The sequence below is a fragment of the Tenrec ecaudatus genome, chromosome 10 (genome assembly GCF_050624435.1).
Source record: "Tenrec ecaudatus isolate mTenEca1 chromosome 10, mTenEca1.hap1, whole genome shotgun sequence".
NCBI classification, from domain to species: domain Eukaryota; kingdom Metazoa; phylum Chordata; class Mammalia; order Afrosoricida; family Tenrecidae; genus Tenrec; species Tenrec ecaudatus.
In genome coordinates, this window is record NC_134539.1 from 75,304,375 (window position 1) to 75,318,581 (window position 14,207).

General features: G+C 50.9%; 1 protein-coding gene across 1 annotated transcript in view; it reads left to right on the top strand.

The window, feature by feature from the left end:
* The window catches only part of MED27 (mediator complex subunit 27), a 254,521-nt gene extending 240,675 nt beyond the window's left edge, over positions 1-13,846 (top strand). Inside the window, exons 7-8 of the mRNA XM_075560588.1 lie at positions 11,367-11,444; positions 13,392-13,846. Of these exons, the coding sequence (XP_075416703.1) occupies positions 11,367-11,444; positions 13,392-13,526 (213 nt within the window). The 3' untranslated portion in view covers positions 13,527-13,846. The remainder of the gene's footprint in view (positions 1-11,366; positions 11,445-13,391) is intronic.
* Positions 13,847-14,207: the final 361 nt, after the last annotated feature.

Here is a 14,207-nt window from a genome sequence, read left to right on the forward strand (position 1 = left end):
CTTCCTCCCTTCTCTGTCACTCTTCTCAGAAGAACCGCCGCCTGGAACCTTCGCCCACTGTGCTCCACAGTGCCCTCTTAGTTGCCCCCCTAGCCCCCACCATCTCCTCTGGCACTCCTTTCTGTTGCCATTGCTGCACATCCTTGTCCCGCCGCCCTTTGCAAAGGCTCTGTCTCAGCCCTTGGCTTGTCCCCTGCCAGCCGCTCCCCTCTGGAGTGCTATGTCTGGGAAGAGTCCGAGGGCTCTGTGGGAAAGAGTATCTCACTGCACCGCTGTCGTCCAGGCGGGCCGGCCGAGCGGGCTAACAGCCCACATTCGCCTCACATGCCCTGTGCTCAACCCGCTTTTCTCCCGCGACTGATGGCAATGTCTTTTCAAGAGACTTGCGTTATGTCAAGAGCTCTGAGTCCTCAGGGAGGTGCAAGTGGAATCTTGGGAACAGTGGTGGCATGGAAGCCAATAGAGGTGCGAAGGGTTCAGAGAGAAGAAATTGCTAGTTTGAGGACTTCTCTGCACTGAGGGCCTGGGTGTCGGTATGCGTTTGAGAAAGGGGAATCTGCGTGCGTCCCTGTGGGTCTGTTTTCTCTGTAGCATTGGTGTTCATTCTTGGATCCCGTGAGAGCCCCATGAGGTCATCTGTCTCTGCAGTCTGTCCCCAGCAGACTCAGTGCAGGCTGTGTTGGAAGCCCCCTGGGTCCAGCATCCTCTGAGCTTCTCCTCACCCCTCGCTGCACTGAGGTTTTCTCCTGTAGTCTTTCAGCGCATCGGCCCCTTCTCCTCTTACCTTTGCCGTCTCATCACCATGGGGAGGCTGCCCTGCCGCCTGGCTGGGTGCTCGGTCTCTGGAGGCAGACACACCTAGACTTCTGGACTAGCTGTGTGACCTGAGGCCTGGAAGTTAGTCATCAGACCTCCTTCGGAGAGCTGTCATAAGGAGCTGCTGTGGTAATGCTTGGCTAGTACTTGGTGCTGCCCTTGCTCCGAGTAACTTCTCACTGCACGGAGGCTGTGCGGTCATTGCCACGGGATGGGAGGCAGAACTCGGTGTCTATGGTCATCAAGAGATGTGTAGCCCATTTTGAGGTAGGCTGCCCCCGCCATGAAAAGCCCACAGCACTCCTACTGAAACAGCATCTCCCTTCCCTTTCTCCTGGCGTCTTATTTCCTTACTTGGTCGTAAACCTCCACTGAAGACAGGCTCCCTCACTCGTTGCCATTTGGTCAAGTCTGACCATCATGGCCCTGGGAGGTAGACTGAAGCTGTCCCGGTGGATTTCCTAGGCCAGACATCATTAAGGAAACAGGAATTTCCGTCTCTCCCCCAGGGAACACCTGGCATGTTCGAACTGCTGGCCTTGCCCATCACATGTAGCAGGCCAACTTGCAATCCACCAGGGCGTTGGACATTCCAGCTACCAAGTCATGTCCCGTGGGCAGCCCTGACCTACTGACGTACAGTCACAGTTCCAGGGCCTGGAAAGGTTCCTATGTCACGCGAAGGCTGGTAGCATCTCTCTTGTCCCAAGAAGGCATATAAAGTCCATGTGTCCCATCCTAATTTGCCATTTCCCCAGGCAGAGCAGTGACAAGGTACAAAGCCCCAAGAAGAGTGATGGTCAAGTGGCTGGGGTGCCCGGCCCCCCGCCCCCCCCGCCAGGCCTCCCCGCCAGGCCTCCCCGCCAGGCCGCAATCTTCACTCCCCTGCTGCAGTTGTGCAGTTTAGGTAGAGATGTAGGACGTGGTGTCTGTATTTTCTTGTGAGCCCAGATGTCTCTGGATGTGTTTCTCCAACTGCAAGGCTGTTCCTGCAGAAAATAACATCGCACAATTGGGAACAGAATAACTCTGGTATCTTTGGGCTTGGACTTTCCTGGCATCCAGCAGTAGAATCTGGCATTTTACCATCGGGAAAGCATTGAGGGTTTGTTTGTCTGTCTGTTTGTTTGTTTGTTTATTGTTCTTGCCCCCATCTAAATGAAGAGCCTTAATTCCTTAACCCTGAGAAATGTCAAGGACTTTTTGTTGTCTCCTCCCAGCCCTGTAACCATGCTCTTGGCAGCATTGGAGGTCTGGTCAAGCCTGCCTTCTACTGCACATGCTCTTCAGAACCTGGGAGAAGTCCCTCGCATCTACCTGGGATATCTGCTCTCCCAGCTCCTCTCCTTGTAGCCGTGCCCACCGAGCACAACTCTTCCACCCTGTGCCCCCTCACTCTGCTCCCTGCTTCCCACTGAGCACAGAGAAGAGGATCTGACCCACTTCCTCTCTCCATGGTGGAGAGCACCCTCCCCTCCTAAGAGGCCCTGGGCTCCGTGCGGGGGTGCAGAAGGAAGGAAGGTGTGGCTGCATCCTGGATCACTGCTGGCGCAGCTGGTTACAAAATGGGCTGCTCACAGCAAGGTCAGCAGTTCAAAACCACCAAAGAGTTACAATCACAGAAGCCCACAGGGGCAGTTCTACCCTACCTTTTGTGTCTCTATGAATCAGAAACAACTATGTGGCAGTGATTTGGGGTTGTTGATTTTTTTGTTGGTGGTGGTGTTGGTTTGGTCTGGGCTACATCCTCAGGGAGTGCACAGGCAGAGGGGTGAGGATATCTGGTCACAGATGGCGTGGCAGTCTTGGATCTCAGAGGGTGCTGCGGACAGTTCAGCAAGGAACCTTTCACCCAGCCCAGGGCATAGGGCGGGAGAGGCAATACCTGCAAGCTGAGTATTGAAGTGAAAAGTACTTAGAAAGGAGACACGCATTCCAGGACGAGGGAATGTTGAGCCAAGACACAGTCAGGAAAGCACACAGGGGAGGCCAGTGTGGCTCAGGGTCCAGGGAGCCAGGTTCTCAGGCACCTCACCTGCCATACAAAGAGTTAGTGGATGACCTAGGGCAGCCCTTCTGCCTCCAGGGACCGATGGCAGCTAATCTAGACAGAGAGAGGTTGAAATCTCCCAAATGAAACTAAAATGTATTTATGGCAGTCCTGAGATGTGCCCAAGGCTGTAGTAAGTACTTTCTATAAGTGGCTTCAGCCTTTCTTAGACACAGAGTTCAGTCTCAGAGGGCAGCAGGTGTGGGGCGGGGTCAATCCAGAGATTTCTAGGAAGGTGGCGGAGCCGGTCCTCTAGAACCTCTCAGTTCCAACACACAGGCAGCCTGGCAACCGGTCCTTCCCAGAGCAGCATTCCCAGTTCCGAGTCCTTCCGAATCCCTGCACATGGCTTCTTCATCGAGTCAGGAAGGAATTATTGACCTCACCTAAGTGGTCCCCAGGCCCTGTGGCCTTTGATGCTTCCTGCTTGGGCCTCTAGACCCGCTGAACCTGTGGATACAAACTCTAGGATGCAGATTAGCACCTCAAGCTGCATAATAAAGAAGAAACCCCTTGATCTGAGCAACTCTCCTGGCAGCTCTGTTTTAGACTCACGGCTCTGTGTCACAACCCCAGCCCTTTCAGCCACAGCAACACTTTCTTTTTCCTTTTTATTTTAAGACTCACTTTATTGGAGGCTCGTACAGGTCTTATCACAATCCATACGTACATCCATTATGTCAAGCACATTTGTACATTCGTTGCCAACATCGTTCTCAAAACAATTGCTTTCTACTTGAGCCCTTGGTATCAGCTCCTCATTTTTTTTCCCATCCGCCACCTCCCCTCCCTCATGAACCCTTGATAATTTATCAATTATTTTCCCCCATGTCCTACACTGTCTGATGTCTCCCTTAACCCACTTTTCTGTTGTCCGTCCCCCAAGGAGAGGGTTATATCATTATGATCGGTTCCCCCTTTCTCTCCCCCACCTTCCCCTTCCCCTCCTAGTATCGCTACTCTCACCTCTGGTCCTGAGGGGTTTATCTGTCCCGGATTCCCGCTGGTTCCAGTTCCTATCTGTAGCAGTGTACATCCTCTGGTCTAGCTGCGTTTGTAAGGTAGAATTGGGATCATGATAGTTGGGAGGAGGAAGCACTAGGAACTAGAGGAAAGTTGTATGTTTCAATGTTGCTATATTGCACCCTGACTGGCTCATCTCCCCTCGACCCTTCTGTAAGGGGATGTCCAGGTGCTCCAAGATGTGAATGCAGTATACTGTCATGATTTCATAAACCATGGAATGATGATGGCTCCTGTCTGGATGGGGCTGATTTTAATGGTCTCGATAAAACCAGCGCCGGCCTTAGAGCGACGTTGCTGGCTGAATTGTTCTCTCTCACCATTGCAGTGATAAGTTCACATCTTTCTCCCCAGGACTCTTGCTAAGAGATTCCTGGAGACCCTCTTCTCAGGGCTGGGACCTGCCAGAAGCAGATGTTCAGGCCTCTCTTTGAAGGCACCTCTGAGAGTTCCATCTGCCATCCTTTGGGCTAATGATCCTACACTTAACAATTGGCACCACCCAGGAAGCCTTAAGAAGAACAGCGGGCTTTCATTGTGCTCCTGAGCACAAACCAGCAGAGATGACTGTGGAGCTTGTGAGAGGCCTGCTTTGTAGCAGGGCATGTGTCCCTGGGTCCCGTAGCATCTACTTAAAACCTAGGACCTAGACAGACGGGGCCAGAGGGGTCATCCGGCCCGATCCAAGCCGTGTGCTCTTTTACCGATAGCCAATGAGGCAGGAAGGTGGCCAGGTTTACCCAGATAATTTATGACTAACCCAGAATTGAACTTCCTCTCCGTGCTGGCTCTGAGAGGATTTTCTCTTCACATGTAGAAACAGATATTGTTTGGACAGATGCCTGAATCTGAAAGTCTAGGCTTCTCTTAAATAAGCCACTGCTAAACACTCCGGTACTTACCTTCTGCTTATTAATCCTGCAGGGCCTACTTAAAATGTCCAGGGGCCTCCACCTCCTAGCCCGGGGCATCATAGCTACTCTGGACTCACAGGTAAAGTAGCTTGGTGCCTTTAGTGCGGACCATCAGGGAAGAGCGCTATGTAATTGCTGGAGCCAGGCTCCAGATCAGCTCCCAGCACTGCCATCTCCAGGCTTGTCGCCCCTGCTCCTCACAGGGTCACACTCGCTTAGACCCACATTCAAAATCTGAGGGACAATTCCCAGCAGCCTACCTCCAGGTGTGTGAGTCTCACCCCCGAGGCACGGAAAGCTGTCCTCGCTGATCCACAAGCGCGCTTGTAGGCAGAGTGATGCCGCCTTCCTTCTGTGGTTCTTGAGCCCTTAAAGATAATCTGGGGACTACCAAGAAACCCAAAGACTCCTGTTTGTGAGCCCTCAGAAAAGTAAGGTTTCATTTTAATCACATACCCTTAAGTGAAAGTGTCCAGACATTTTTGAGAGAAAAAAGTGAGGGAGAAAGTACAAGATCATCCCTGAACCAGAGGGTAAAGTCTGACCGTTGCCCGTGACCTGGCTTACACTGTTGTTCTTGCCCTGGAACAGAGGCTGTCCTGAGAGCCGTGTCACCTCTCCAACTTCAGGGGACTTAGCAGACTCCTGCTTTGTTGTGGACTGTGCTGCAGCATGATGGGGAAGTAGGTCTCCTCCCTTACCCCGTCTCACTGACCCTTTCTCTGTAACACCACTCTGCCTTTTGTGCCCCCTTGTTGCTAAGGGAGACCAAGGCTCTAGCTACCAGAAAACCCAGGCTTCCGGGGTGGACATTGACCTTAAGCAGAAAATAGTCCTGCTGGCCTGAACCTGTTCTCTTTGCCCCACAACTGGGCATAGGGCATGCAAGGAAGAAGAGTTTGGGTTTTTTATGTCACATTCATTGTCGTAGAAGGGTTCTCCCATCATAGTGTGTGCTCACGCAGTGAATGAGGCCAGGAGACCCATCGAGTCTGGCGCATTTCCCTGAGGCCCACCTAGGTAGACGTTCTTCGGGGTAGTACATGGGCCATGTAAATGAACAAGACCGATCGTGGCTTCTTCCAGAGCTGGTGAGGAAGTGGTGAGAGCTATTTGTGAGCCTTGGGCTCCAGCCCCAGCTCTGCTTGTCACGTAGTGAGCTCCACGCCCTTCTCCCTGCCCCTAAATGCCTGTCAGAGAGCTTGTTGGGGCACACACAGTTGCCTGGCTGCCAAACACTGGTCTTCATCCCCATAATAGCTGTGTGGCTTGGGCAAGTTACCTCGCGTCCCTATGACTTTGTCTCCTTGCTTGTCATTGGAAATTATAATAGGGCCTCTGGCAACGCTGTTGTAGGTGCTCTGTCTAGGTGCCCCGCCTGCACTGACACCAGCAGTCCTAGCACAAGGGCACGCAGCTCAGAGGGTCCAACCCCGCCGTGTGGGCCGCGGACCTTGCGCAGAGTGAGTGCTCAGGAAGTATCCACTCTGTCGCTGGGACTGCAAGGCATCCCACTTTGAGTCTCACTGAAATGGCTCATGATCCCAGAGCCCCTCCGCTCCGCTCCTGGGAGTCAGAGATTGTCAGATGCTCCTGGCACGCAATATGGCAGAGGAGCTCACTCTGAGGAGACTTGTTGGGCCTGGCGTCTCTGCTTCTCCTCCAGCGTGATGACTGGCAGCTGTTTCAAGGTCTCTTGAAAGATTCCTCCCTCCCTCCCGCGTTGTCGATCGGTCTGCCTCCACCTGTGATAGAAGGGAGCGGAGAAAACCATGAGAGTAAGACCAAGACAGCAATGTGGATTGATGAGATGGATGGTGCACATGTCGCCCGCCTCACAGCAGATCTCCAGTTCAGCCACCAGTCACCCAAACTGACCTGGCGCAGGTGCTGTGTCCGGCACCCCTTTGCCATCTCTGCCCCCTCCTGCTCTCCGCCAGGCCTTTCACTGCTTCCCATTGCCCACTCTGGTTACAGCCGCAGCCGTCTCTGTCTCACTGGTTTATCGTGACTTTCATGTCCTTCCCTCCCTTTCCTTGCGTCGGCTGTCGACTTTGATCTTTTCACAAGCTTTTTTCTGGTTTCTAAACCAGCACTTGCTAGTGGGAGAAATCCGTCCCCCTCCCCCTCGCTGGAAATATGAGTGTCCTTCCTCCGTTGCTGCCGCCAGGGAGGGCGGCTTTTATCTCCCAGTGGAATCTCATTAGCTTTACATTATGATGGGCCTGAATCTCTACAGAGGCAGGGCAATTTAAATTAGTTAATAGCTTCTTCTTCTTTTTTTTTTTGGCCCCGGGCCTGTTATTTTCCACATCTTGGCTGCTGGAGTAAAGACAACTTTGTTGTTGAAAAGTATGAAACAAAAATACATTGAAGGTGGGATGCTTTGACTCAAAGGAAGATCATTGTAGCTGAACTTCTCCAACACATGACAGCTTCTTAGGCTCCGCCAAGGGAATCGGAACTCCAGTGAATGTGGAGGTTCCAGAAGAAGAGAAAACCTAGCAAATTAGTCAGCTTTGTTTCCTTCTGTTAAAATATGTCAGTAGCTGGTGACGGGAAAGCAAGGAAATGGCCGCATCCACGCTGAAAAGAAAACCACCATTTGACAATTAAAAGGAATGCTTTATACCGATCCTTAGGGCAGAGGCTAAATTTGACCAAATTACCAACCCGCGATGGGGGGAGGGGACGGGAATCAATAAAGTACTCGTCCTCTGACCAGATGACGAAATAGACCATTGGTACCTGACCGTTGCCACATCTGGAAGAGGATATTTGTGGCAGGTACATAATCTCGTGTCAACTAGAATATATTAAGAGTGAAGGGGTGGAGTTTAGCCTGTCACTCAGGTCACAGCTTGATGACCTCATCTGGAGGCACGACAGAGATAAATGCCTCTCTGGAGGCCAGCTACTCTCTCTCTCTGCTTCACCTTCCTGTGGAGACACATTCAGGAGCTGGAGGAGCCAGTGTTGAGATGCTTCCACCAGCATTGGATCCACAAGACTTTCCACCCACCAGCATCTGTGAAGACTCCTGTGATCTTGCTGCATTCAGCATCTTTGCATGTGCTGTGTGAGTCTGAAGAGGAATTCATGGACTAGTATTGGACAAATGGGCTAATGTCGAACTTAGGTACTTGGTCTAGACTGGGCTGGGATGTTTTCTCAATATATATAATTTTCTTTGATTTAAAGCTCTGTCTTACACATATATGAGTGTCTCTGGATTTGTTTCTCTAGTCGGCCTGGACTAACACAGCATTTCTTTACTTTCGTTTTTGTTTTTGTTTTTTAATCAGTTTATTAGGGGCTCATACAACTCTTAGCACAATCCATACATATACCTACATCAATTGTATAAAGCACATCTGTACATTCATTGCCCTTATCATTCTCAAAGCATTTGCTCTCCACTTAAGCCCCTGGTATCAGGTCCTCATTTTTTCCCCTCCCGCCCCGCTCTCCCCTCCCTCACGAACCCTTGATAATTTATAAATTATTATTTTGTCATATCTTGCCCTGTCCAACATCTTCCTTCACCCACTTTTCTGTTGTCCGTCCTCCAGGGAGGCGGTCACATGTAGATCCTTGTAATCGGTTCCCTCTTTCCAAATCACCCTCCCTCCACCCTCCCAGTATCGCCACTCACACCACTGGTCCTGAAGGGATCATCCGCCCAGGATTCCCTGTTTACAGTTCCTATCTGTACCAGTGTACATCCTCTGGTCTAGTCAGACTTGCAAGGTAAAATTCGGATCATGATAGTGTGGGGAGGAAGCATTTAGGAACTAGAGGAAAGTTGTATTTTTCATCGTTGCTACATCGCACCCTGACTGGCTCGTCTCCTCCCCAACACCCCTCTTCTTTTTCTTTTTTAATTCAGCAAATGCTCTGCTCTTGAGTAACCTGCTACTTGGCAGCTGTGCTTGTGTACCTCCGTGACAGTGGTCCTGAAGGAATCTCCCCTGTCTTAAGCTGGATTCTCTGGAGGAAGCCTAGATAGATAGATAGATAGATAGATAGATAGATAGATAGATAGATAGATAGATAGATAGATAGATAGATAAGATAGATAGATAAGATAGATAAGATAGATAGATGATTAGATAGACTTTCTACCAAGGAAATAGTTCATACAGCTGTAGCTGCAAAGGCAAATTAATCCAAGGTTGACTGGTAAGATGACTCCCAGGATTGACAGGGAGTATGGCAAGTAACAAGATTGGTGTTTTGATTTGTTTTACTGTTTCTCAAAATGTGCAGCTTAAGCACATCCGTCTTGGAATAGCCTTTTGGTCACCTCCAGGCCAACCTAAACTGCTAACAATGAGCTAATCTCAACCCAGCAGACTCTGGGGGCCTGATGTGGAGCCAGGCCCTCCCACATCTTAGAAAAGGAGTCATGCCCAGAACTAGAGCACCGTGGGGTGGTGGGTGCCTTGGACGGCCTGCTTCTCGGTGCTGACCCACTGGGTGTGGGCCTCACCAGAGGCACTGTTCATGGCAGACTTGGGGAGAGCGTTCTCCAAAGTCTTGCTTCTCTTTTACTGGCAGAGGCACTTGCATGGTTTTATTTTGGTTCATTTGTTGTTTGTTTGACTTTCCGTCTGTAGCAAGAGAGCTGGATGGTGCAGGTACCATTTCCTTGCTGTTTCGTAGTTGTTAGTTTTAATGCCATTGGTTTCACGCCACCAATCACAACCATTTTGCAAAGTTACCATTACTATCCGGTTTTTTTAAGCCTATTGCTCATTTTGGAAAGCTGTCTGTCAAAGATGCTTAAAATAAAGCAGTCTTAGCATTTCTCTTGAAAAAGTGCCATTTATCTTGAAAGTCACTTGGGTGAGGATTTCTCAACATAGCTGGGAACTTGAGCTGTTGCTCTATGTGCAAGAACGCCACTGGAGGTGTGTGTGGCATGTGGCCTTTGGTGAGTGGGCATTTTTCCTTGCATTTATATATTTATATAATGAAGACTGAGTACCCTCTCGATGCCTGCGGGAGATGGCATGAGCCAGATAGGATGCCCGCCCTCCCGGAGCTGGTCTTCGAGTGAGGCATGCCTGTCACAGGCAGGCCATTCAGCAGGAAACGAGGACAGGACCAGGGGTACAAATGAGAAGCATGGGCTGGTGAGCCTGGCTCTGTTGCTGGAACTGCAAATGCACGGCCTCAGTCCTCCCAGCCTTGTGCAGTGTCTGCTTGTTCCCCAGGAGGAGGCTGAGGCTGAGAGACCCTCTGTAAAGGGCTGCAGGTGACCTGCTGTGAGCTGGGATGCCAGGACCCATGCCCAAAGTCCTTACAGACTGCATGGCCCGGCGTCTCCGGGTGAATGTCTAGATGGGTAGCTGGAGTAATATCTGGGGTCATTTGCATCTCACCATGTGGGTCCTGGACCCACAGTTCTCGTTTCTACCCGATAGTTAGCTTCACCAGTACTAAAGTCTGCTCAGAAAACTCACTGCCATCGAGTCGATCCTGACTCATAGCGACCCTGTAGGACAGAGTAGACAGCCTCCTCTTTTCCTGGGTTTCAAACTGTTGACCTGTGTTTAAAGACACCACCAGCACCCCTTTGGCCCCTCACACCTGTGCCCTGGTGGAGGTTAGACCTGTGTTTTTCGGGTACTTAGAATCAAATATTGAATTGGAGTTGTTTGTTTTGGTTTTTAACAATAATATTTGTAATACCAAGAATCCCTAATGAAGACAATCAAACAAACCATTAGTTTGAAACAATTGTCAAAATAGGTACACTATTAATTTGCTAATTGATAACAGACATTCTCAATTCATGGCTCCAGTCAGATCTCAGAACCACAAGGGATCTTAGACTGGTCCATTTGTTTCAGGCAGGACAACTGAGGTCCAGAGAGGTAGAATAGCTTGATCAAGGTCAAAGGACAGTGACTTAACCCATCTGCTCTCCTGCCGCCTCTAGTGAACTTGGCACAGTCTGACCCTTGGCTTTGTTGATAAAGTCACTACTCTGAGAATGGGTATGACCCACTGAGTATGTCCTGGCAATAGAGACCCCCTTCAGGAATTGGCTAGAGGACCCCTCTGTGAGTGATAACGCTCCTCAGACTGATCATAGTAGAAACTGTGAGGCCTAAAGAAACGATGACCAACTCTATGTGGCTGTTAGAAGACCAGATGAGAACTAAGAGAAGCAGGAAGAGACAAATTACCTGGGCAGCAACATCATTCCCGCCTAAAGGAGAACTGCACCACAGACCGTGAGAAATGACTCCTCACGCCAGGCTGCGGCGTGTAGACCTTTCCACAGTCTGCCACCTCTTCACTTCTCCAGACACACACACTCTGCCTCCAACCTGCCAAAGTTTTCAATTGCTAGAATGTTCCACACTCCACTTCCCTGCCCCAAACTCTGCTCATTAATTTGTGTTATTTCAGAGGGCATTGTAGATGCCCCTGCCTTCGGGGGGTGTTCATAAGCAGATTTGGCTTTCATGTGCAAAGTCTGCCTCTCTCTGCCTTGTTTTCTCTGCTGCTTGGAGTGGCCTCTGACTCCAGTTCTTGTCCTTTCTCCCCAGGTGACAGACCACGCCACTACCGCCCTGCTCCACTATCAGCTGCCCCAGATGCCGGATGTCGTGGTCAGATCCTTCATGGTAAGTGGCTTTAGGAACCATCGCTCTCGTTGTTTCAACCCTGACTCCCGTATCGTGGGATCACGTGACTGGAGGCCGTAGCATCTTCAGATGGTGTGGACCGCACCCAGGAAGATGCTCCCCATTGAGAACCAGTGCTGTTTAAAAGCTGGTCCGGCATCTGGAATCTGGGGAAATCCACTTCCAGCATTAATTCGCTGGTGTTTGCTCTCTTTTCTGCGTAAGTGTCCATTTCAGAAGTGATCTCCCAACATTGTGTCCAGCATTGTGGATAGCACATCGCTCGCTCGCTACTGCACTCTTCATCTGTGCCGAGCCCTCTGCCTGGCACTGAGCGCGTAGCAGTGAGTAAGCAGAACCGTGCTGGTTCCCATGACATTCATCCCTCAGATTTACCAAGCTGGCGCTCAGGATGGGATCAGCTCCAAAACAGCCATCCCCCTGGTGTGCCGGGTGGGTTCCCATCAGCTCTTGTTAAAGGTTCCGAATCGTGAGCTTCCTCAGGCTGTTTGTGCCATGGCGAGCAGCAAACAGAGCACCTTAGGCGGTTTATCAGCACACTACTGCCCAGATTCCTTGCACGACCACCCGCCAGCCCGGGTGAGACGGATGAGCTCCCTCACTGCTGCTCAACCCCTGTTTCCACCTGCTGCAGCACACTCCAAACACACCCCTGTTCTGTGGCTGAAGCTGGGTTGATGGCCAGGTGGGGCTTTGTGCCTCTGATGACAGGTCCATTCTAGCCTCAACAGTTAAAGCTTTTTAGAGAGTTTGTTAATTCAATTCTTGAAAGACCTAAATGCTCCTTATTGATTGGCCTGACAGTGTCAGGAACATTGAACTAAAACTCAGCTCCTCAACAGAGCCACCGCCCTGTGTTGGTCCCACCCTGGCCTGCAGGGACATCACCTTGGGTGCTCAGATCTCCAGCCTTGCTTTTCAGCCGAATGTGCTTGAATGTCCGGTGCCCCTTAGCTAACTGACTTCGCAATGCGGGGAAGATTTGAATCTGACCAGCACTGAAGGAGAAAGGTTTCAATGGAATGATCCACTGACCTCCTTGTGTTTCGTGCCCAAACCCAGGCCTCGTAGCGGGTGCAGTATCGATGGTCGAGCTGTGCCATGATGAAGGGCAGCTGGTGTGCAGATGGAAGGGCTTTTATCAATATTCTCAGCCGACCTCTTCAGAGAACAATTTTCCCTTATCGACATAATTCAGGAGGACATGAAATGAGGAGGTTCGCGTGGGGGGTGGGGGTGGGGGACAGACTTACTTGCCCGTTGCTGTAGAGCTGGACTCTGCTGTTTCGCTTTCCCAGTAGTGAATCTCCTTGGGCTTGAGAATTGAGTTAGGCGAGTCTCATCCTTATGTATGATGTCCCCAGAGAACCCTGCACTCTGACCTGCTCCAGGGTACGCTGGCTGCTTATTGTGTTACTGTCCCGTCCTTCCTGCAGGTGTGTTAGGCCACGCCGTGACAGTAAGGGCTGACCTCTGAAATCAGATTAGAGAGAAGGGAGAATTCTAGACCCGTCACCTATTAGAAGTCTTCCTAATAGCACGTGCCCACGACCCCTTCTGGGTAGTGAACGAGGAGACGAGGATCAATACTAATATTCAGAAGACCTGGCACACGGAAAATGAAAGCCTTGGCCGTATGGTGGTTCATGGGGACTCCTCCGGGAGCTTGCACCCCTGCTCAGGAGAGCAGGGATTTTAATTTTAAAAACTCCCTCAGCTGTGGGGAGGGGACCAAAGGGGGCCTCGGCACTGACAATAAGCAGCGTTGTGACCTTGTCGATGCTGGAGGCTTCTTTTCATTAAAATCACAGGATCTCTCTGGGGCTGTCAGTTCTCGGTCCCGGGGATCATTGAACCTGACAGCAAGGTTGCCTGGAAGCACCCAGATCCCACCTCTTTCCTGTTCCTTCTGGCTTCTCTTTGTAGACCTGGTTAAGAAGTTACATAAAGCTGTTCCAGGCCCCATGCCAGCGCTGCGGGAAGTTTCTGCAGGACGGCCTGCCCCCGACGTGGAGGGATTTCCGAACACTCGAAGCCTTCCATGACACCTGCCGGCAGTGAGCCCAGGCCAGCCCACGAACTCCTCCTTGCCCCACCAGCACAGCCATTCCTTCCTTCTTGTAAGACAACAGGGCTGAGACGCAGATCCATCCTCTGCGGTTGATGAGAGAGACTAAGCACACCTGTTAGCAGTGTACAGACAGCCCGGGACCCTCTGCTATGCAGCACATCCCTCAGCGAGTTGGCCCTGGGCCCGTGGTGTAAGTCATTTGGTGAATTGTTGTCCAATGACAAGCACTCTGTTCATATGTGTTGGCATGCTCAGTGACTTATTTTTGTAAACAATAAATCTTTCATACAGCAGACAAGGATGTCTCCTGGTTCCTGCAGCACCTTATGCAGGCTCCACTGACCGGGTGGGCTCCCAGAGGAAAGGTCCTCAGTGATGTCTGCCGTTCAGATGCTCCTTCGGAAGGTGCGGTCCCTGCTTCTGGCTTCCTTGTGTTGACAACTCAATTTCAAAGATGCTTCAGTGGCTTGAATAATGGATCGCACCTTTTGATGGAAAAGGGACACATGGTTCTTTTGCTAAGTCTATGTCTGTCTGTCTGTCGCGTGCGCGCGCGCGCACACACACACACACACACACACACACACAGCCCACATTAGCCAGCTAGAAAATGTGTGAGGTGGCAAGTGTGTTGCCAGCCCTGGGCTTTGTCCTGAGTGTCACTGCAGCAG